We start from the raw sequence: 14270 nt of genomic DNA on the forward strand, positions 1-14270 counted from the left end.
CAAAACCAGATAAATATCCTTTTAGACTGGTCTGGCTTCGCCTGTGAGACCTTCCAGCTCCTTTGCCAGCCCCTCTGTTCCCCACACACCCTTGGAAGGTATTCCTGCACAACAACCAGACATGTGTGACAACAGCTGGTAAATGAGTCATCCTGCTTGGTGTATTTTAGACAACCCTCTGGCTACAAATCACAAACATTTACCTGTTCCCTGTTAGAAATTAAGGTCACCAGATGGCACGGTTTGTCTCCAACAGCTCTGGGTTTTTTCCTTAAAGCATTTTGTTTTCAGCTGAGTTTGGAGGGGGGAAGCAGAGCAGCACCCCAGGACTCAGGGACTCAATTAAAACAAAGTGAGGAACCCTCCCCCCCTGGCCCTGAGCTGCTTAGTTACAGTCAGGACAGACCAGCCATCCATGTTCAGGACCTGCTCCCTTCCCAAGGACCGAGTTCCCTGATTTTGCACTGATTATCTGGATGGGACTCAGCTCAGATCCTCAGTCACAGTCTCTATATCAGCTTCTGAACACCCATTTTGACTTCATCCGCGGTTTTCAACAAGAGATTGTCAGCTCCTGTCAAAACACCAGAGCAAATGACAGCCCATCTCTGCCTGTGCATTTTCCTGCTGCCAGGAATAGCAATCCCTGCCCCTCTGGAACGCACACCCTTCTTGTCAAGCCAGCCTGACAGCTCCAAGAGGAGTAAAAGCTGAAAGACTTCCACAGCTGCCTCACTGACCTGCATCCCACATCCACCTCAGCATCTCTTACAGACCCAGAATCAGCATTCAAAGAAATAATTGTGTATATATATATATGTGTGTGTGTGTGTTTATAAACCTTTTAGCACTCTTGAGCAGATAAGAACACAAAAGCTGAAGGATCCCAGGTGCAAAAACTAGACAATACATAAAAAAGGCCGGATGTGTTTTCCAGCACTGGCCATCACTGCTCTGCTCACCAAGGACCAGGGAGGGTGCAGAGACCCCATAACCACTCCTGACCTCCCTCATCCCCTCAAGGTGCTCTACACACCCCATGTGCCCCACAGACGCCCCACATGCCCCTCTCTTGGCACACCACAGACCCTACATCCCCCTCTCAGACCCCCTCATATCCCCCCCACGGTGCCCCATATACCCCCACAGACTTCCTAAACCGCCCATTAATGCTCCAGCCACCCCGCAGCCCCAGGACATCACACTCCCATGGATCCTAAGGATCCATCCCCAGGATCCGCCACCACAGCCTATCTTGTCCCCTTTATCCCACCCTGGCGCTCCCCGCCCTGCCGGCCCCGCCCCGGAACGCGGCGCGCGGCCGCCGTTTCCGCGGGGACGTCTGGCCGGGGCGCACCGCGGGGGCCAACATGGCGGCGCACACGCTGCGGGCCCTGTGCCGGCCGCGGCCGGGGCCGGGGCTGGCGCTTCTGTCCGCCCGGTGCTCGCTGTGGGCCGGCATCGGCACCGAGTACCGGAGCTCGCACAGCCTGGACAAGCTGTACCCGCCGCGGCAGGACAAAAGCGCCGCCCGCGCCCCGGTAAGCGGGGCAGTGGGGGGAAGAGAAGGGAGGGCGAGGGGCGGTGCGTGGGGCGGAGCCGAGTGTGTGATTGACATTGGGCGGGCGGGGCTCAATTGAGTGTAATGTTGGTGGGCGGGGTCGCCGCAAGGGGCGGGGCTAATGGGGCGGGCGGGGCTTTAGCACGAGGGGATACTATGCGGGTGGGCGGGGGCACTGAGGGGGCGGGGCTTAGCCTGGGTATGTGTAATGTGGGTGGGCGTGGCTTAGGGGAAGGGGTGGGGTTTAGTGCGCGTATCTGTATATGGCATGTGGGCGGGGCGTGGATTGGTAGAAGGGGCGTGGTCTCTGTGGGTGGGCGGGGCCAGGCCGTGTCGAGCCGGGACCGCGCCCCCGGGACGGGCGGGATCCCCCGGGACCCCCCGAATCCCCTGGGATCCCCCCGACACCGCGCCCGCCGTGTTTTCCAGGAGCAGCCGCCCACCCTCGACATCCCCATGGGTGAGTCTCCCCCCGACACACCCGGGCCTGGGCGCCCTTCCTGGGCACCGAGTCCGTGCGCGGAGCTGAACGCGGGATCGGCCCCATCCCGGCTCAGCACGCGGCTGCCCTTCCCTTCCAGCTCGCCTGACCGTGTCCTACAGTCGGAGCAGCGGCCCCGGCGGGCAGAACGTTAATAAAGGTGAGGAATGGCTTCTCTCACGTGGAAAAATCATCAGCAGCATCCACTGTTTTTCTGTACTGTGTGGCAAAATATTGAGAACTCAGAGTTAAACAGCATCATCACTCATTTTTCATTATCATCACCCTGCATTTTAACACAACTTCTGAGTCATCATGGGGCTCGAGACCACTGGCAGCACATTTGATTCCCCTAGAAACACTCTTACAGGGATCGTTCCTGCGACATGGAACACCCCCACCTCTATCCACTCTGTTTTCATTGATCACTCCACTGTGCAATAAATTCTCAGTTTAACTCAAAAAAACTGAAATACTGCCTGTTCTGCCATTGCCATTAAAAATAAGGTGGCTAGTGACTGGCAATAGCAATTAATCCTGTGGTGCCTAGAAAGGCAAACAGCATGAGTGGTACAAGTTTGTCTTGCAGAGTGGTGTGTAAATACATAGCAAGAAAAATACTCATCTTTCATTAATAAATACTGGAATAATAATTAATTCATTAATAATACTGGAATTATCCCATGCTCAAAGCCAGCAGTGAACAGTGTGAATTGTCTCATAAAACTTACAGAGGCAGGCTGTGACATGGAAATAAAGTACCTGTTTTTCCTCCCAGTGAATTCCAAGGCAGAAGTTCGGTTCCACCTGGAGTCGGCAGACTGGATTCCTGAGGCTGTGAGACAAAAAATGGCACTGATGGTACCGACCCTCCCCCTCCGGCCTCGGTTTAAATGTCTCAGGGAGAACAATCCTAAGGAGGTTTCAGTGATCACATGACGTTTTCCCCCCTTCAGCACAGGAATAAGATAAACCGGGATGGGGAGCTGATTGTGACCTCAGAAGAGAGTCGCTACCAAATGAGGAATCTGGCGATTTGTTTGGAAAAAATCCGAACCATGGTCACGGAGGCCACGGAGAAACCCAAGGTGGTGTCTAAGGAGACAACACAGCAACTCATAGAGAGGTATCTTCATTAAAATGGTCTTTGCTTGGATTCAGGCTGTCACGTTACACGATTTAGTTTGCAGCACCTCTAAACAATCTTCTTCATACTCATTTGGATTTCCTTTTTTAAGAAAAATCACTGATCCATTAGATTTTAACTGCTTTCCAGGGTAACGTCCCCAGAACAGGGATTTTCTCCTACCTGTGGATGTTTGTTGGCTCATCAAATCTCAAAGCTGAATATTTAAATGTGTTCTTTGTACACTAAATGATCTTTTTGTTTTAGGGTGGAAAAAATGAACCGTGAGCGACTACGACAGAAAAGGATACACTCAAACATAAAACAGAGCAGGAAGGCGGATTTTGACTGAGAACAGCAGAGATCCAAGTCCTTGGCATTCCATCTTCCTAAATAAGTGGCACTGGCAGCTGTAGATGATGCTAAACTCATGAGCTATATTGAATAAAAATGGTCTAAAAGTGTAAATAAAAATATTTAACATCTTTTGAGCCCAGCGATACAGCTGGACATCCTGTCAATCATTTTTCAGAAAAATTATTTTTCACATTTGAGAGAAACTAAGAATTCTGATTTTTGTCAGCTACTCTTTTTTTTTTTTTCAAGTTCTTTGTGTCCTCCATGCAGCCTGTCCTCCATCAGAGCACCCTCTGCTGCTGAACACAAAGCCAGCAGTAGATTTTTAGGGAAAGAAGGGAAGAGTTAAAAGCAGTCTTAACTATGTGTCTAAGTAGCATATAAAAGCATAGAATCATAAATCATTAAGGTTGGGAAAGACTTCTAGGATCATCGAGTCCAACTCTTAGAGTATTCACTGTTTCTTTCCTTGATTTTTATCTAACAAAAAGAAGTGCATGTCATTTTGTTAAGCTCAAACCACGGCAGGAATTTGGCACAAATCTCAGCACTAGAAGACAGAACCCACCTCGTGAGTGCAGGAGGCTTCTGGCCCTCGAGTTGGGACTCCAGAAACCTCCAGATGAGTCTTTGGATGAGCCTGTCAGGATTCAAGATTTGCTCATTAATGGACACTGTTTAATGAGAATGAAGCTGGGGTGTGATGTGGGTTTCACCACTGCCAGATGGGTTTGCTTGAGGGGCTTAAAGAGACCAAAATTACCCTTTTTTTGAAGGGTGACAGGGCCCCGGTGGCCTAATGGATAAGGCACTGGCCTTCTAAGTCAGGGATTGTGGGTTCGAGTCCCACCTGGGGTGAGGAGAGGTGGTTCTGTTTTAGGAAAACCCCAAATAAGAGAGGAATGTGCTCACTGTTGATCCCTGGGAGGTGTCAGGGCTCTGCTCTGCACCCTCGTGGCTCTGCTACAGTCCGTGCCCATCTCCCTTGGAAGGGGGGGCTTTGAGCTCTCCCCTGACACAGCATTTACATCTGCAAAAAGAGGAGAGCTCATACACCCCAGATCCTCTCCGAAATGGGGTGCCAGGGGGATGCAGGATCACACCAGTGTATCCTGACATCCTTCCCAGGAAACGCAACCCCAGGCTGGCTCTACTTCTCCACACCCTGCCCAGCACCAAGAGCAGATATCGTGTTTTCTCCCACCTAAAGCTTTTTTAACATGGAATCATGGAATCACTCGGGTTGGAAAACACCCCTAAGATTATCAAGTCCAGATGTATTCCTGGCAACAAAAGCCATTACACCAGCACCAACTGGCAGCTTAGCAGCAGCCTCAGCTGAGCCCTCCCCTCACCAGGAGACCTCACCGCCAGGATCACCCACTGCTCAGGTCTCTTCTTCTCAAGATCGTAGCGTAAGATTTGCAGAATTATAGTTAAAGAAAAAGCTTAAAGCCCTGGAACCAGCACGTGACACCGGGGGGTGGAGGGGCTGGGAATTTCAGGGATTAAAAGCGTATTGGAGGGTTGTCCCCGGTTTTACAGGAGGGAAAACGTCTCCTCTGTGCCGGGATGCCTGAGACAGAACAAGGGGAGCCACAGGGGGCCGCAGAAAGGGGCGCCGCCCATCAGGGATCTCCGCAGCACCGAACCCACCGCGCCGGGAAACCCCGGGGGGGGAAAAGAGTCACCACCCCAGATGGGACTCGAACCCACAATCCCTGGCTTAGGAGGCCAGTGCCTTATCCATTAGGCCACTGGGGCGCGCACGATTCGAATTTGTGCGTCCTCACTTAACTCTCTGATGGCCAGAGGGGAGCGCGGACGCTCCGCATGAAGATGGGGGGTCCCGCACAGTATTCCCAGAGCTCCCCGCTCCGAACGGCCCTCGGAGCAAAGTCCCGCTCCCCCGCCAGGCCACGCAGCCCCTCCCCGCTCCATCTCCCCCCCGAACCGCCCACAAACGCCATCGCGGGGCGGGGTGCGGGGGAGGGATGGAGACCCCCGCGCAGCCCCGGGACGCCCGCCCGGCCTCACCCCGCGCCGGAGGGGCCGCTGCCCGACGCCAGTTTTTAGTGCAGTAAAGCCCCGAATTTAGTGCAGTGATTCCCCCGGGAACGGGGCCTTCCCGAAGCCGTTCCTGTTCGCTCCGGACCCCGCGGGGAGCGCGGCTGTGCCGCGGCTTCGGTGGCCGAGCGGAGAAGGCGCCGGACCCCGAATGGAGGGGTCACAGGTTCGACCTCTGCCCGCGGTGTGACAGCACCGGCTGCCCCCGCTCAGCGCAGCAGCGCCTCGCAGACGGGGGCGTGCGGGGACAACCCAACAACCCACCAACGCCATTAACAGAGAGAGAGAGCTCTGCCCCTCCCTCCGCCAGTAACTCACCGAACCTGCATTACGGAAAAGCACGAAACTGCTCCGCCCTTTCATTTTCCCAGGAACCGGCCCCAGCTGAGTCTCAGAGACCCCCCGCCCGGCAGCAGTTCCAAGTATTGCCACGCCTTTGGGCAGGAATGGCTCCGGACAGGGATTTGCGAGGCAAATTCCCTCCCTAAATCTGCCCCCTGCATGGGCACGTTCCCTCCACTTTGCCCCGCTGATCCCTCCCGGGGGTTCTCACCCCTCTGGGAGCCACCGCCGGGGGAAATTAAACGCCTGAGATATCTCTCGTGGCTTTAAAACAACCACGAAGGGACTCGAACCCTCAATCTTCTGATCCGAAGTCAGACGCCTTATCCATTAGGCCACGTGGTCCCCCGTAGAGGTGCAACAGGGCAGTGTCACAAACCGGGGGGTCCCCGGGTGCCCCTGCGTGTCACCTGTACCCACCTTGTGTCACCCGTGCTCATCCCTGTGTCACCTGTACCCATCCTGTGTCACCTGTACCCACCCCTGTGTCACCTGGACCCACCCTGTGTCACCTGTACCCACCCCTGTGTCACCCGTGCTCATCCCTGTGTCACTCGTGCTCATCCCTGACACCCCCTGTGCATCCCCCACACTCCATCCCTTCTGGGAGTGTGGCTGTTCCTTCGCAGCCCAACACTGGCAATGGGGGTCTCCCCCCAAGGGCCTCCCTGTGCCAGAGGGTCAGTGTAAATGTGACAGTCACAGTGTCACTGAGCAGCCAGTGACGGCTCCATTACAGTATAATAGTGTAACACCACGGACCTCATTCACCTCCTGTTTCTTATCAACGACACCCCCTCCGTTCTCCTCCCACTGCATCTCCTCTTCCCAAAACCCGTGTTTCTCATCTAATCCCCAAAAAGTTTCCCAAACCCCACCACAGGGCAGAAAGATATTTTTAATCAGCAGTCCAGCGCCCAGGGCTTTGGCAGGCTTGCTGCTTTCCAGGCAGCAGAGCCCTTTCTTCCCACACCTAAGAGAGAAAAACTACTTAGAAAGAAACTTCGCTCTATGTTTTCCTCATGTGATATCACCCTGACCACAGCTGGCTTTTAAAATCCATTAACTCCGTAGGAAAAGACCCTCCAAGCAGCTTTTTAATGCCACAAATCTGAGAGGGCATTATCCCGAAGGCACTTACGGGGAGGCCTTTGGTCCCAGGGCAGCACAGCCAAACACTGTGACCCCGATGACCAGTGCTCCATGGAGATGTGGTTTCTGGTAGAGTAAAACTTCCCATCCAAGCTTGTCCTGCTCCGGGAACAGGTTTGGGAAACACCTGCAAGGTGGTCATGCCCCAGCATAGATGGGCTTCTTGTTGGGACTTGGATGCAGCCGATGATATAGGGAGCACCTGGAGGGGGTAAAAGTACATCTGAAATTCCCTGCTCAGCCCTGACTCAACATAGACCCAGCTCTGCCCAGACAAAGATAATTAAACAGCTGTAATTGCTCTGCTTTGGCACCTTCTGGGACACCTTGAAGGATGTCCATGCCTCACCCAGAACCGTCCTTTCACTAATATCCCACCAAAAATCAGCCTTTCGTTAACACCCCTCCAAAAATCAGCCTTTTTATTAACACCTCTCCAAAAATCAGCCTTTCATCCACAGGTCCCAAGGCAAAGCTGGTTGTTATTCCCTCGGTCACAGCCTCACTTGAGCACTGGGCACGTGGGACCGTAAAACCAGCCCGGGGCAGTTTGTAGCTGCTCCTCATTGTTTCTCCTTCCCAGGGTATCTAAATTAGGGACCACTGACCTGGAGCAGACAACTCACCTGTCAGCATCACGTGCAGCAGCTGTTGGCACAGGGAGAGAGCCTGGAGCTGCCAGGGGGATCTTGCTGTCCCAAAACACGCCATGGACCACCCTGACCTCCCTCTCTGGTGTCGTGCTCAGATTCAGTCGTTCCTCAGCACTTCTGGATTCTCCCGGTGCATCAACCTCCTTAGCTGGCATCTCCCACCGGACTGGGGAAAGTCTTCCCACCAAGCAGCCAGAGCCAGTGCCCGCGGGGCAGGGGCAGGAGCAGGAGGAGCAGGAGGAGGAGGAGGAGGTCCGGCGGCGCTGAAACGGGGAGAAAGAGCGCGGAAATGGAGTTGGCAGCAGCAAAAGGGGCAGGCTCACCCCAGATGGGACTCGAACCCACAATCCCTGGCTTAGGAGGCCAGTGCCTTATCCATTAGGCCACTGGGGCTGCGCAGGGCGCGCGCCCCGGCCCGCGGGAACGGCCCCGACCCCGCGCCCGCCCCGGGACCACCCGCGGGACCTGCGGGATGGGGGGACCCCGGGGCCACCCCGGGGCCGGGACGGGGCAGAGCCTGGGTTCGCCTTTCCCCTTCACCCCGCGGAGGGAGAGAGACGCCAGGGGAGAAGCGGGAAAAGATAGTTTAAAAGTAAGGGGAAGGGGGGGGAAAAAGGACCGACCACGAAGGGACTCGAACCCTCAATCTTCTGATCCGAAGTCAGACGCCTTATCCATTAGGCCACGCGGTCGCTGCGCTGCAGCCCCCCAGTGATGCTGCCAACGCCCGGCATCGCCCCCCGCCCCTCCCGGGCACCCCCGGAGCCCTCGGGCAGCAGCCAGGCTGGGGACACGGGGGGCTGGGGGGGACACGGGGGTACGGGAGGGACACGGGGGGCTGTGGGGGACACGGGAGTACGGGAGGGACACAGAGGGCTGGGGGGGACACGGGGGTACGGGAGGGACACGGAGGGCTGTGGGGGACACGGGGGTCCATAGGGGACACGGGGGGCCGTGGGGGACACAAGGGGATGGCAAGGGACACGAGGGGATGGCAGGGGACATGGCTGGGGAAGAACCATCCACTGCCACAGGGAAATCTGCTTCCAGGTGGGAATCAAGTGTGGGACTCGCAGGCAGCAATTTCTGTGCTTGGACCAGTCATAGAATCTCAGAATCAGGCAATATCCTGGCTTGGAAGGGACCCACGACGATCATCGAGTCCTTGTGCCCCTTATGTCTGATTCAAACCCCGTCTCAGAGCCCACACACTTCCCACCTTCTACCTGTGACACGGAGGCCACAGTAATAAGGTGCCATCCATGACTTCCCAGCAGGACGGGACTTTTCAAGCACACAAAGATTGGAGTCACTCTCCCACAAAGGAACCATCACTTCGAGTACCTGGAGACATCGCTGGAATGACAGCAGAAAAAGAAGGCAGAGATGGAGAGGAGGGCAGCTGAGGGAAAGACAGAAAAAAACCTCAAAATCTCTGAGACTTTCATCTTAACAGTGAGGACTTGGAGAAGACGGTCAGGAGCACAGGAGATCAGCAAGGAGGCAGAACCAGAAAATCCATGGGTGCATGAAAGGCTCAGTGCTTTGGGAAATGAGGACATGGTGTGGGGTGCTATGGAGCAGGACCGGGATCAAAGGAAAGCAGCCTCTCCTCCTCCCCAGCACTCCTCATGTCACACAAGCACTAATTCTTCTTCCACTTCAGTGGACTCTCAGCAGACTCTCAGCCCTATAAATGAGACAAAATTTGCTTCTGAGTAGCTCTGGCTCCCTGCCTTTTCTTTGTGGGAATGGGCCCTTTCTTCTCCTCTCCCTCAAATTGTTGGATTTTTTTTTTTAATGACCTTATTTTTCCTTTACCACAACCAAAGGCTGCTCCCAAGAGCCAGCTGAGTGCAGCGAGCCATTAGCAAATCCTTGCTTCCAAAACATAAATTGTCTAGTTTCTATTTACAAAAATCCATCCATCATTAATAAATATCAAATCAACTTCCACATAATAAATGACGTGTTCTGGACCCGTTCATAAGACACACGGTACCATTCGCCTCCTTATTGGGGAGCAGGAGACAATGCAGCAAGTTTTGGTAGCCATCCTCACCTTTTCTCTTGGGACAGGTAAGTGCAAGAGGGGTGGAAAAGCTCTGAGGAATTCTGTGCTCCTCTAGGGATTTTTTGGGAGAAGGGATTTTTGTGTGTTAATGATGTTTCTCACATCCACAGCTCCACACCCTTTCTCTTTTGGTGCCTCTCTCTCTCACAGTTTGAGATCCTGCCTGAGATATCTGTGTTTCAAGTGGAATTGTCTTTCTAGCAGGGACTGCTCCAAAGTACCTCTGCACCTACTATGACATTGTTGACTACCTGAACGTCTCCTCTCATGACAAGCTGCACACCTACATACTGCCCAAGGCAAACCTGAAGGAGCCTGTGGAAGTGAAGTTGGATTTCATGCTGATGGCTATTCTCTCTGTGGTAAGGACCCAAAATTACTCTTTATAACAGAAAACTGGGCAATTGCTAGACTGGGGGTTGAGTCTTCTGCCAGCAAGGCCATGGGGATGAGAATCAGCCCCTTCCTCTTCTTCAGCTTTCTGCTGTTTGAAAGCGCTTTTGGAAGATCTGGAGTATTTTCTCCCACTCCTTCCAGGAAAAAGTTGAGAGGCACATGCAGACAAGCAGCCTACTTTGTAGCAGGCTCCAAAAACACCCTGTGGCATTCCTGAATGGAGCAATGCACTTGCAGGGCACCACCATGGAAATGTTAGCAATAATCTATTATTTTTTCCAAACCTTTGGACTGTTTGCTGCTGCTCTTCAGCTGTAGGGCCAAAAACCCTGAGGTCTCCTCCCAAGCTGAGTTCCTGCACTCTGTGCTGTTCACTGCAGGAGCCACAGGGAAAAGCTTCTGGGCTCTGCACTGGATACACCTGAGAAAATCAGCCAAATATCCTCCCTTTGTTTCTCCAGGTGGAAAAGCTCCAAACAGTCAGCTTTTACTTCGTCTTGAACCTGGTAGGTGCCTTGAGAGCGTTTCTCTCTGGTGATGCCCTTCATGACACCTGGTGCTGAGCCCAGCACCCATTTTTCTCCTGCAACTTCTTCCCTCAGGAGTGGAAAAACCCTTTTGCAACCTGGAACCCGCAGGATTTCTGTAACATTTCTCAAGTCATTCTTCCCCTGGACACATATTGGTCTCCCCCCATCTTCATCTTAGAGCGGTAGGTTCCCTTTTCATTTTTATCCACTGGCTTATTGTAGGAAATGGGATAAACTCATATGGCTAAAAGTTGTTCCCATGAGCTCTCTATAACCAAGAACCTCGTAGTTTAGATTAATGGTGACCACAGTTTATACGAAGCACTTTGTGGCTCTGTAATGTTGTGAGATCTCCAGAAATGCCCTTTCTTGGCTGTAGCTAAAGCTGAGGCAACAGCAGAGGCTGGGAGTGCTGTGGAATAAAGTGACCCTTAGCAGTGTGTGGACAGATACAGGACAGAGCTCGAGGGTCTGAGAGAGGGATGGGCACTACAAACAGTTCTCCAGAGGAGGGAAAGAAAGAGAGGCAATGAGCCCCTGCCCCAGGTGAGAATGGAAGCAGAGGGCAGAGAGGCAGGAGCTCCTTAGGAGGTGCAGAATTACAACAAACCTTAGTCCCAAGGCACTCACCAGCCCTTTTTCCAGCCCTGGCTTCCTCTCTCCTCACTGCTGCATCCCGTGGCTGGGTGATGGCACAGAACCCCCCGAGAGGGTGTTCACAGCCAGGGTTGGGTGGGACTGAGACACAGGCAGCATCTCAGAGCTCAGTTGCTCTCCCCTTCTGTTTCCTGCAGAGTGGACGGACAAAACTCAGACATGAATTACATGGTCCTCATGCACAACGGCAGCTTCAACTCCACCCGGCCCTTACAGGTCACCCTGACGTGCAGTTTGATAATCCTCAAGTTCCCCTTTGACACCCAGACGTGCAACTTGAGTATAGCTTCATTTCTCTACCCAGGTACAGCTGCAGGCTCAGTTTTACCACCTCTGGGGTGAATTTGCAGAGGGAGGAATAGATGAGATGGACCCTGGTAACTCTTGGGTTCCTGAGCAGCACCAGACTCTCACATTGCAGGGCTGAGGTCATGCAAGACCAGGGAAAATGAGTTAAAACACTGCCATTCTGTTCTGGCACATTTCCAAGCAACATCTCTGGAAGAATCTGGATGTTCTGTGGCAAGTCCCTCCCAGGACTGATCTCTACAAACCAAGAGACCAGGAGCCTTCCTGCAAAACTGCTACTTGTTCACATACAATTTTGCAGGATTGATCTTTAAACCCACCTGAAAGCCATGGAAATGAGAGAAAATTAATCATAGAATTGGTAAGGTTGGAAAAGAGCTCTAGGCTCATCGAATCCAACTATTAAAAGGACAGTTTCAGTAATCCAAACTGCAGTCAGAGTTATCCCAACAGGAAGGGTTGAAATATAAGCAGAGGTGACATAAAACCCACCAGGTCCCATCCAAAAAAAGACAACAGTCCTGACTTACCAGGGATTTCCCCCCAGATTCACATTCCCGGCCAAGACTCTTTCCCAGAGTCTTTTTTAATTTCTCCCTGATGGGCTAAGAAACCTCAGCAATGCAAGAAACATTTCCCTTCCCCATCTGCACCCACCCTCTGTTGGGAGGGAAAGGAATAACTGACCTCTAACAAATACTGAAATTCTGCAACTTCTCTCCTCCTCTGCTCCTGTCCAAGCAGTAAGAGACCTTGTCATGAAGACAAGACGGACAGCATCTGAGAGCATGAAAGAGAGCCAGAGTTTCTTCCTAACTGATGGAGAATGGAAGTTCACCAATCTGAGCATCAGTGAACGCACGGAAACCCTGGATGACGAAGGATTTTCTGTGATCACCTACATGGTATGGCAGCATTTTTGTATTACATTGCACTGATTTCCCACAAAAAAAAAAGAAAAAGACAATTTTTTACATTAGGGAACCAGCATTTGCCAACACACTAAGTTACCTCCTGCTCACCTAAATTTTGCCCATCTTCTTCAACAGATTTCCATGGAGAGACGACCCACTCTGTACGTTCTGAACCTGATCCTCCCAACGTGTGCCCTGTACCTGCTGGACATGGCTGTGTTGTTTGGACCCAGCTCTCTCGAGGAGAAAATCAACTTCCAGATCGCCATCATCCTTGGCAGCTCCATGCTGGCTGTGATCCTCAACAACAGCCTCCCAACTTCCTCCAACAAACCACCTGTAATAGGTACCCATCTTTATCAAATCAAAACTGGTCTTTACACAGGTACTTGCCCTAAGGAAGGGCGTTTATAGACACATTTATGAACACTGCAGTCATAGACAGCTAAGAGTTTATCAACTTCTGGAGTTACTTTCCCCATTCCTCACCGGGCAACTGAAGCAGACAGGATTATGTAAGAAAATGCCAATTATCCAGGGCTTTCTCTTGTTTTCCTGCTGTTCTGCAGTGCTGTTCTTCCTGGGCACCTTCCTGCTCATGATCATGGCTGTGTTAGACACCTTCTTCCTGCTGTACCAGCAGCGCAAATCCCGGCCCTTGGACAAGGTTCTCAGAAGATTCCAGCGACGTAAAACAACCCAGAACCTCTTTAACAAAGCAGGTTTGGTGCATTTCACTGCAGGTTTGTTTGAGCCAGGGTGGGTTTGCTCAGGGCAAGCAGTGCCCCAGCTGTGGTGGCCCCCCCAGCCCCCCCTGTGCTGACACTGCTCTTTGCTCCCTGCAGACGTGGGTGCTGAGCTGGCCAAGACACCCCTGCGCAACCAGCCCGTGACACACCTGGCCAAGGAAGGTCTCCAGCATCTGAGCCCTCCCAAGAAGGCCCAGGGAGGAGGGCAACCTGCCAAGGGCCATTGGCGACCACAGGAGCAGAACTCATTTATGCCAGTTCTGGAGAAGGTCCTTCTCTACAGCCACTTCTTCCTGTCCCTGTTTTTTTTTACTCTTATTTCTGTAAAATGGAGCAGCTAAAGGCCAGCTCTGCACAGTGCTAGTTCAGTTGTTCCCCACTGTATCACTTCTGACCCCTCTGCTGTAGTTTGTTCTTGCTTGAATCACAGAGCTGCAGTTGTTTCGGATGCCTAAATAAAATTAAAATCCAAATCCACAAGGTCTAAGATCTGCATTTGTAGTGCTTTATACTCTGGTTCAGAAAAACTACAGATGTCCCTACTGTGGGCTAGGAAGGTATTTGAACAAAACAACTGTGAAATCTGGGGTAACACCTTCACTCTACCCATCTATAACTCTTACCTCACACATGACCAACAGGAAAAGCAGTTGATTCCCTGCTCTTTGAGATACTTACATTTTGGGGAAAGGTATTCAAGAATTCCACCTCAGATAATTAAATAAAACAACCTAAGTCTGAAGTGTTTGTACTATTGTTTCTGTGAGTTCCAGTGAGATCAGCAGCATTCAGAAAACCACGACAGAGAGAATAATAAGATCACCAGGATTAAATGTTTTTTAAAAGTAACTAAAAGATAACTTTTTTTTTTATATGCATCTGAGCATATCAACACTCCTTCA

The 14270-nt window shown here is 52.3% G+C and overlaps 2 protein-coding genes and 5 non-coding genes across 7 annotated transcripts; 3 read left to right on the plus strand and 4 right to left on the minus strand.

The window, feature by feature from the left end:
• The first annotated feature begins 1345 nt into the window (after window positions 1-1345).
• MRPL58 (mitochondrial ribosomal protein L58) lies at window positions 1346-3666 on the plus strand. The gene is made up of 6 exons (XM_051797607.1): window positions 1346-1541; window positions 1991-2021; window positions 2143-2202; window positions 2821-2903; window positions 2999-3168; window positions 3436-3666. The coding sequence occupies exons 1-6, from the start codon at window positions 1371-1373 to the stop codon at window positions 3518-3520; spliced, it is 600 nt and encodes a 199-aa protein (XP_051653567.1). The 5' UTR covers window positions 1346-1370; the 3' UTR covers window positions 3521-3666.
• A 644-nt stretch (window positions 3667-4310) lies between these two features.
• Window positions 4311-4383, plus strand: TRNAR-UCU (transfer RNA arginine (anticodon UCU)). Its single transcript has one exon. It is a non-coding gene; the product is annotated as a tRNA-Arg (tRNA).
• An 833-nt stretch (window positions 4384-5216) lies between these two features.
• TRNAR-CCU (transfer RNA arginine (anticodon CCU)) lies at window positions 5217-5289 on the minus strand. The gene has a single exon. It is a non-coding gene; the product is annotated as a tRNA-Arg (tRNA).
• Window positions 5290-6206: 917 nt separating this feature from the next.
• Window positions 6207-6279, minus strand: TRNAR-UCG (transfer RNA arginine (anticodon UCG)). The gene has a single exon. It is a non-coding gene; the product is annotated as a tRNA-Arg (tRNA).
• Window positions 6280-8059: 1780 nt separating this feature from the next.
• On the minus strand, window positions 8060-8132 carry TRNAR-CCU (transfer RNA arginine (anticodon CCU)). The gene has a single exon. It is a non-coding gene; the product is annotated as a tRNA-Arg (tRNA).
• Window positions 8133-8358: 226 nt separating this feature from the next.
• TRNAR-UCG (transfer RNA arginine (anticodon UCG)) lies at window positions 8359-8431 on the minus strand. The gene has a single exon. It is a non-coding gene; the product is annotated as a tRNA-Arg (tRNA).
• A 1341-nt stretch (window positions 8432-9772) lies between these two features.
• LOC127475886 (5-hydroxytryptamine receptor 3A-like) lies at window positions 9773-13267 on the plus strand. Its single transcript, XM_051798081.1, has 7 exons — window positions 9773-9818; window positions 10015-10175; window positions 10671-10715; window positions 10812-10921; window positions 11534-11700; window positions 12450-12610; window positions 12755-13267. The coding sequence occupies exons 1-7, from the start codon at window positions 9773-9775 to the stop codon at window positions 13031-13033; spliced, it is 969 nt and encodes a 322-aa protein (XP_051654041.1). The 3' UTR covers window positions 13034-13267.
• The last annotated feature ends 1003 nt before the right edge of the window (window positions 13268-14270 follow it).

The sequence above is a fragment of the Manacus candei genome, unplaced genomic scaffold, assembly GCF_025592945.1.
Source record: "Manacus candei isolate 608988 ecotype Guabito, Panama unplaced genomic scaffold, ASM2559294v1 h1tg000047l, whole genome shotgun sequence".
NCBI lineage: Eukaryota > Metazoa > Chordata > Aves > Passeriformes > Pipridae > Manacus > Manacus candei.

What these genes read in the sequence shown, in the direction of transcription:
- LOC127475886 (XM_051798081.1), top strand. Translation starts at nt 9,773, where the DNA reads ATGCAGCAAGTTTTGGTAGCCATCCTCACCTTTTCTCTTGGGACAG. An exon ending in CCCATCTTCATCTTAGAGCG is followed by an intron (nt 10,922 to 11,533) that starts GTAGGTTCCCTT and finishes TGTTTCCTGCAG; the next exon opens with AGTGGACGGACAAAACTCAG. An exon ending in AGCTTCATTTCTCTACCCAG is followed by an intron (nt 11,701 to 12,449) that starts GTACAGCTGCAG and finishes CTGTCCAAGCAG; the next exon opens with TAAGAGACCTTGTCATGAAG.
- MRPL58 (XM_051797607.1), top strand. Translation starts at nt 1,371, where the DNA reads ATGGCGGCGCACACGCTGCGGGCCCTGTGCCGGCCGCGGCCGGGGCCG. An exon ending in GACAAAAAATGGCACTGATG is followed by an intron (nt 2,904 to 2,998) that starts GTACCGACCCTC and finishes TCCCCCCTTCAG; the next exon opens with CACAGGAATAAGATAAACCG. An exon ending in ACACAGCAACTCATAGAGAG is followed by an intron (nt 3,169 to 3,435) that starts GTATCTTCATTA and finishes TTTTTGTTTTAG; the next exon opens with GGTGGAAAAAATGAACCGTG.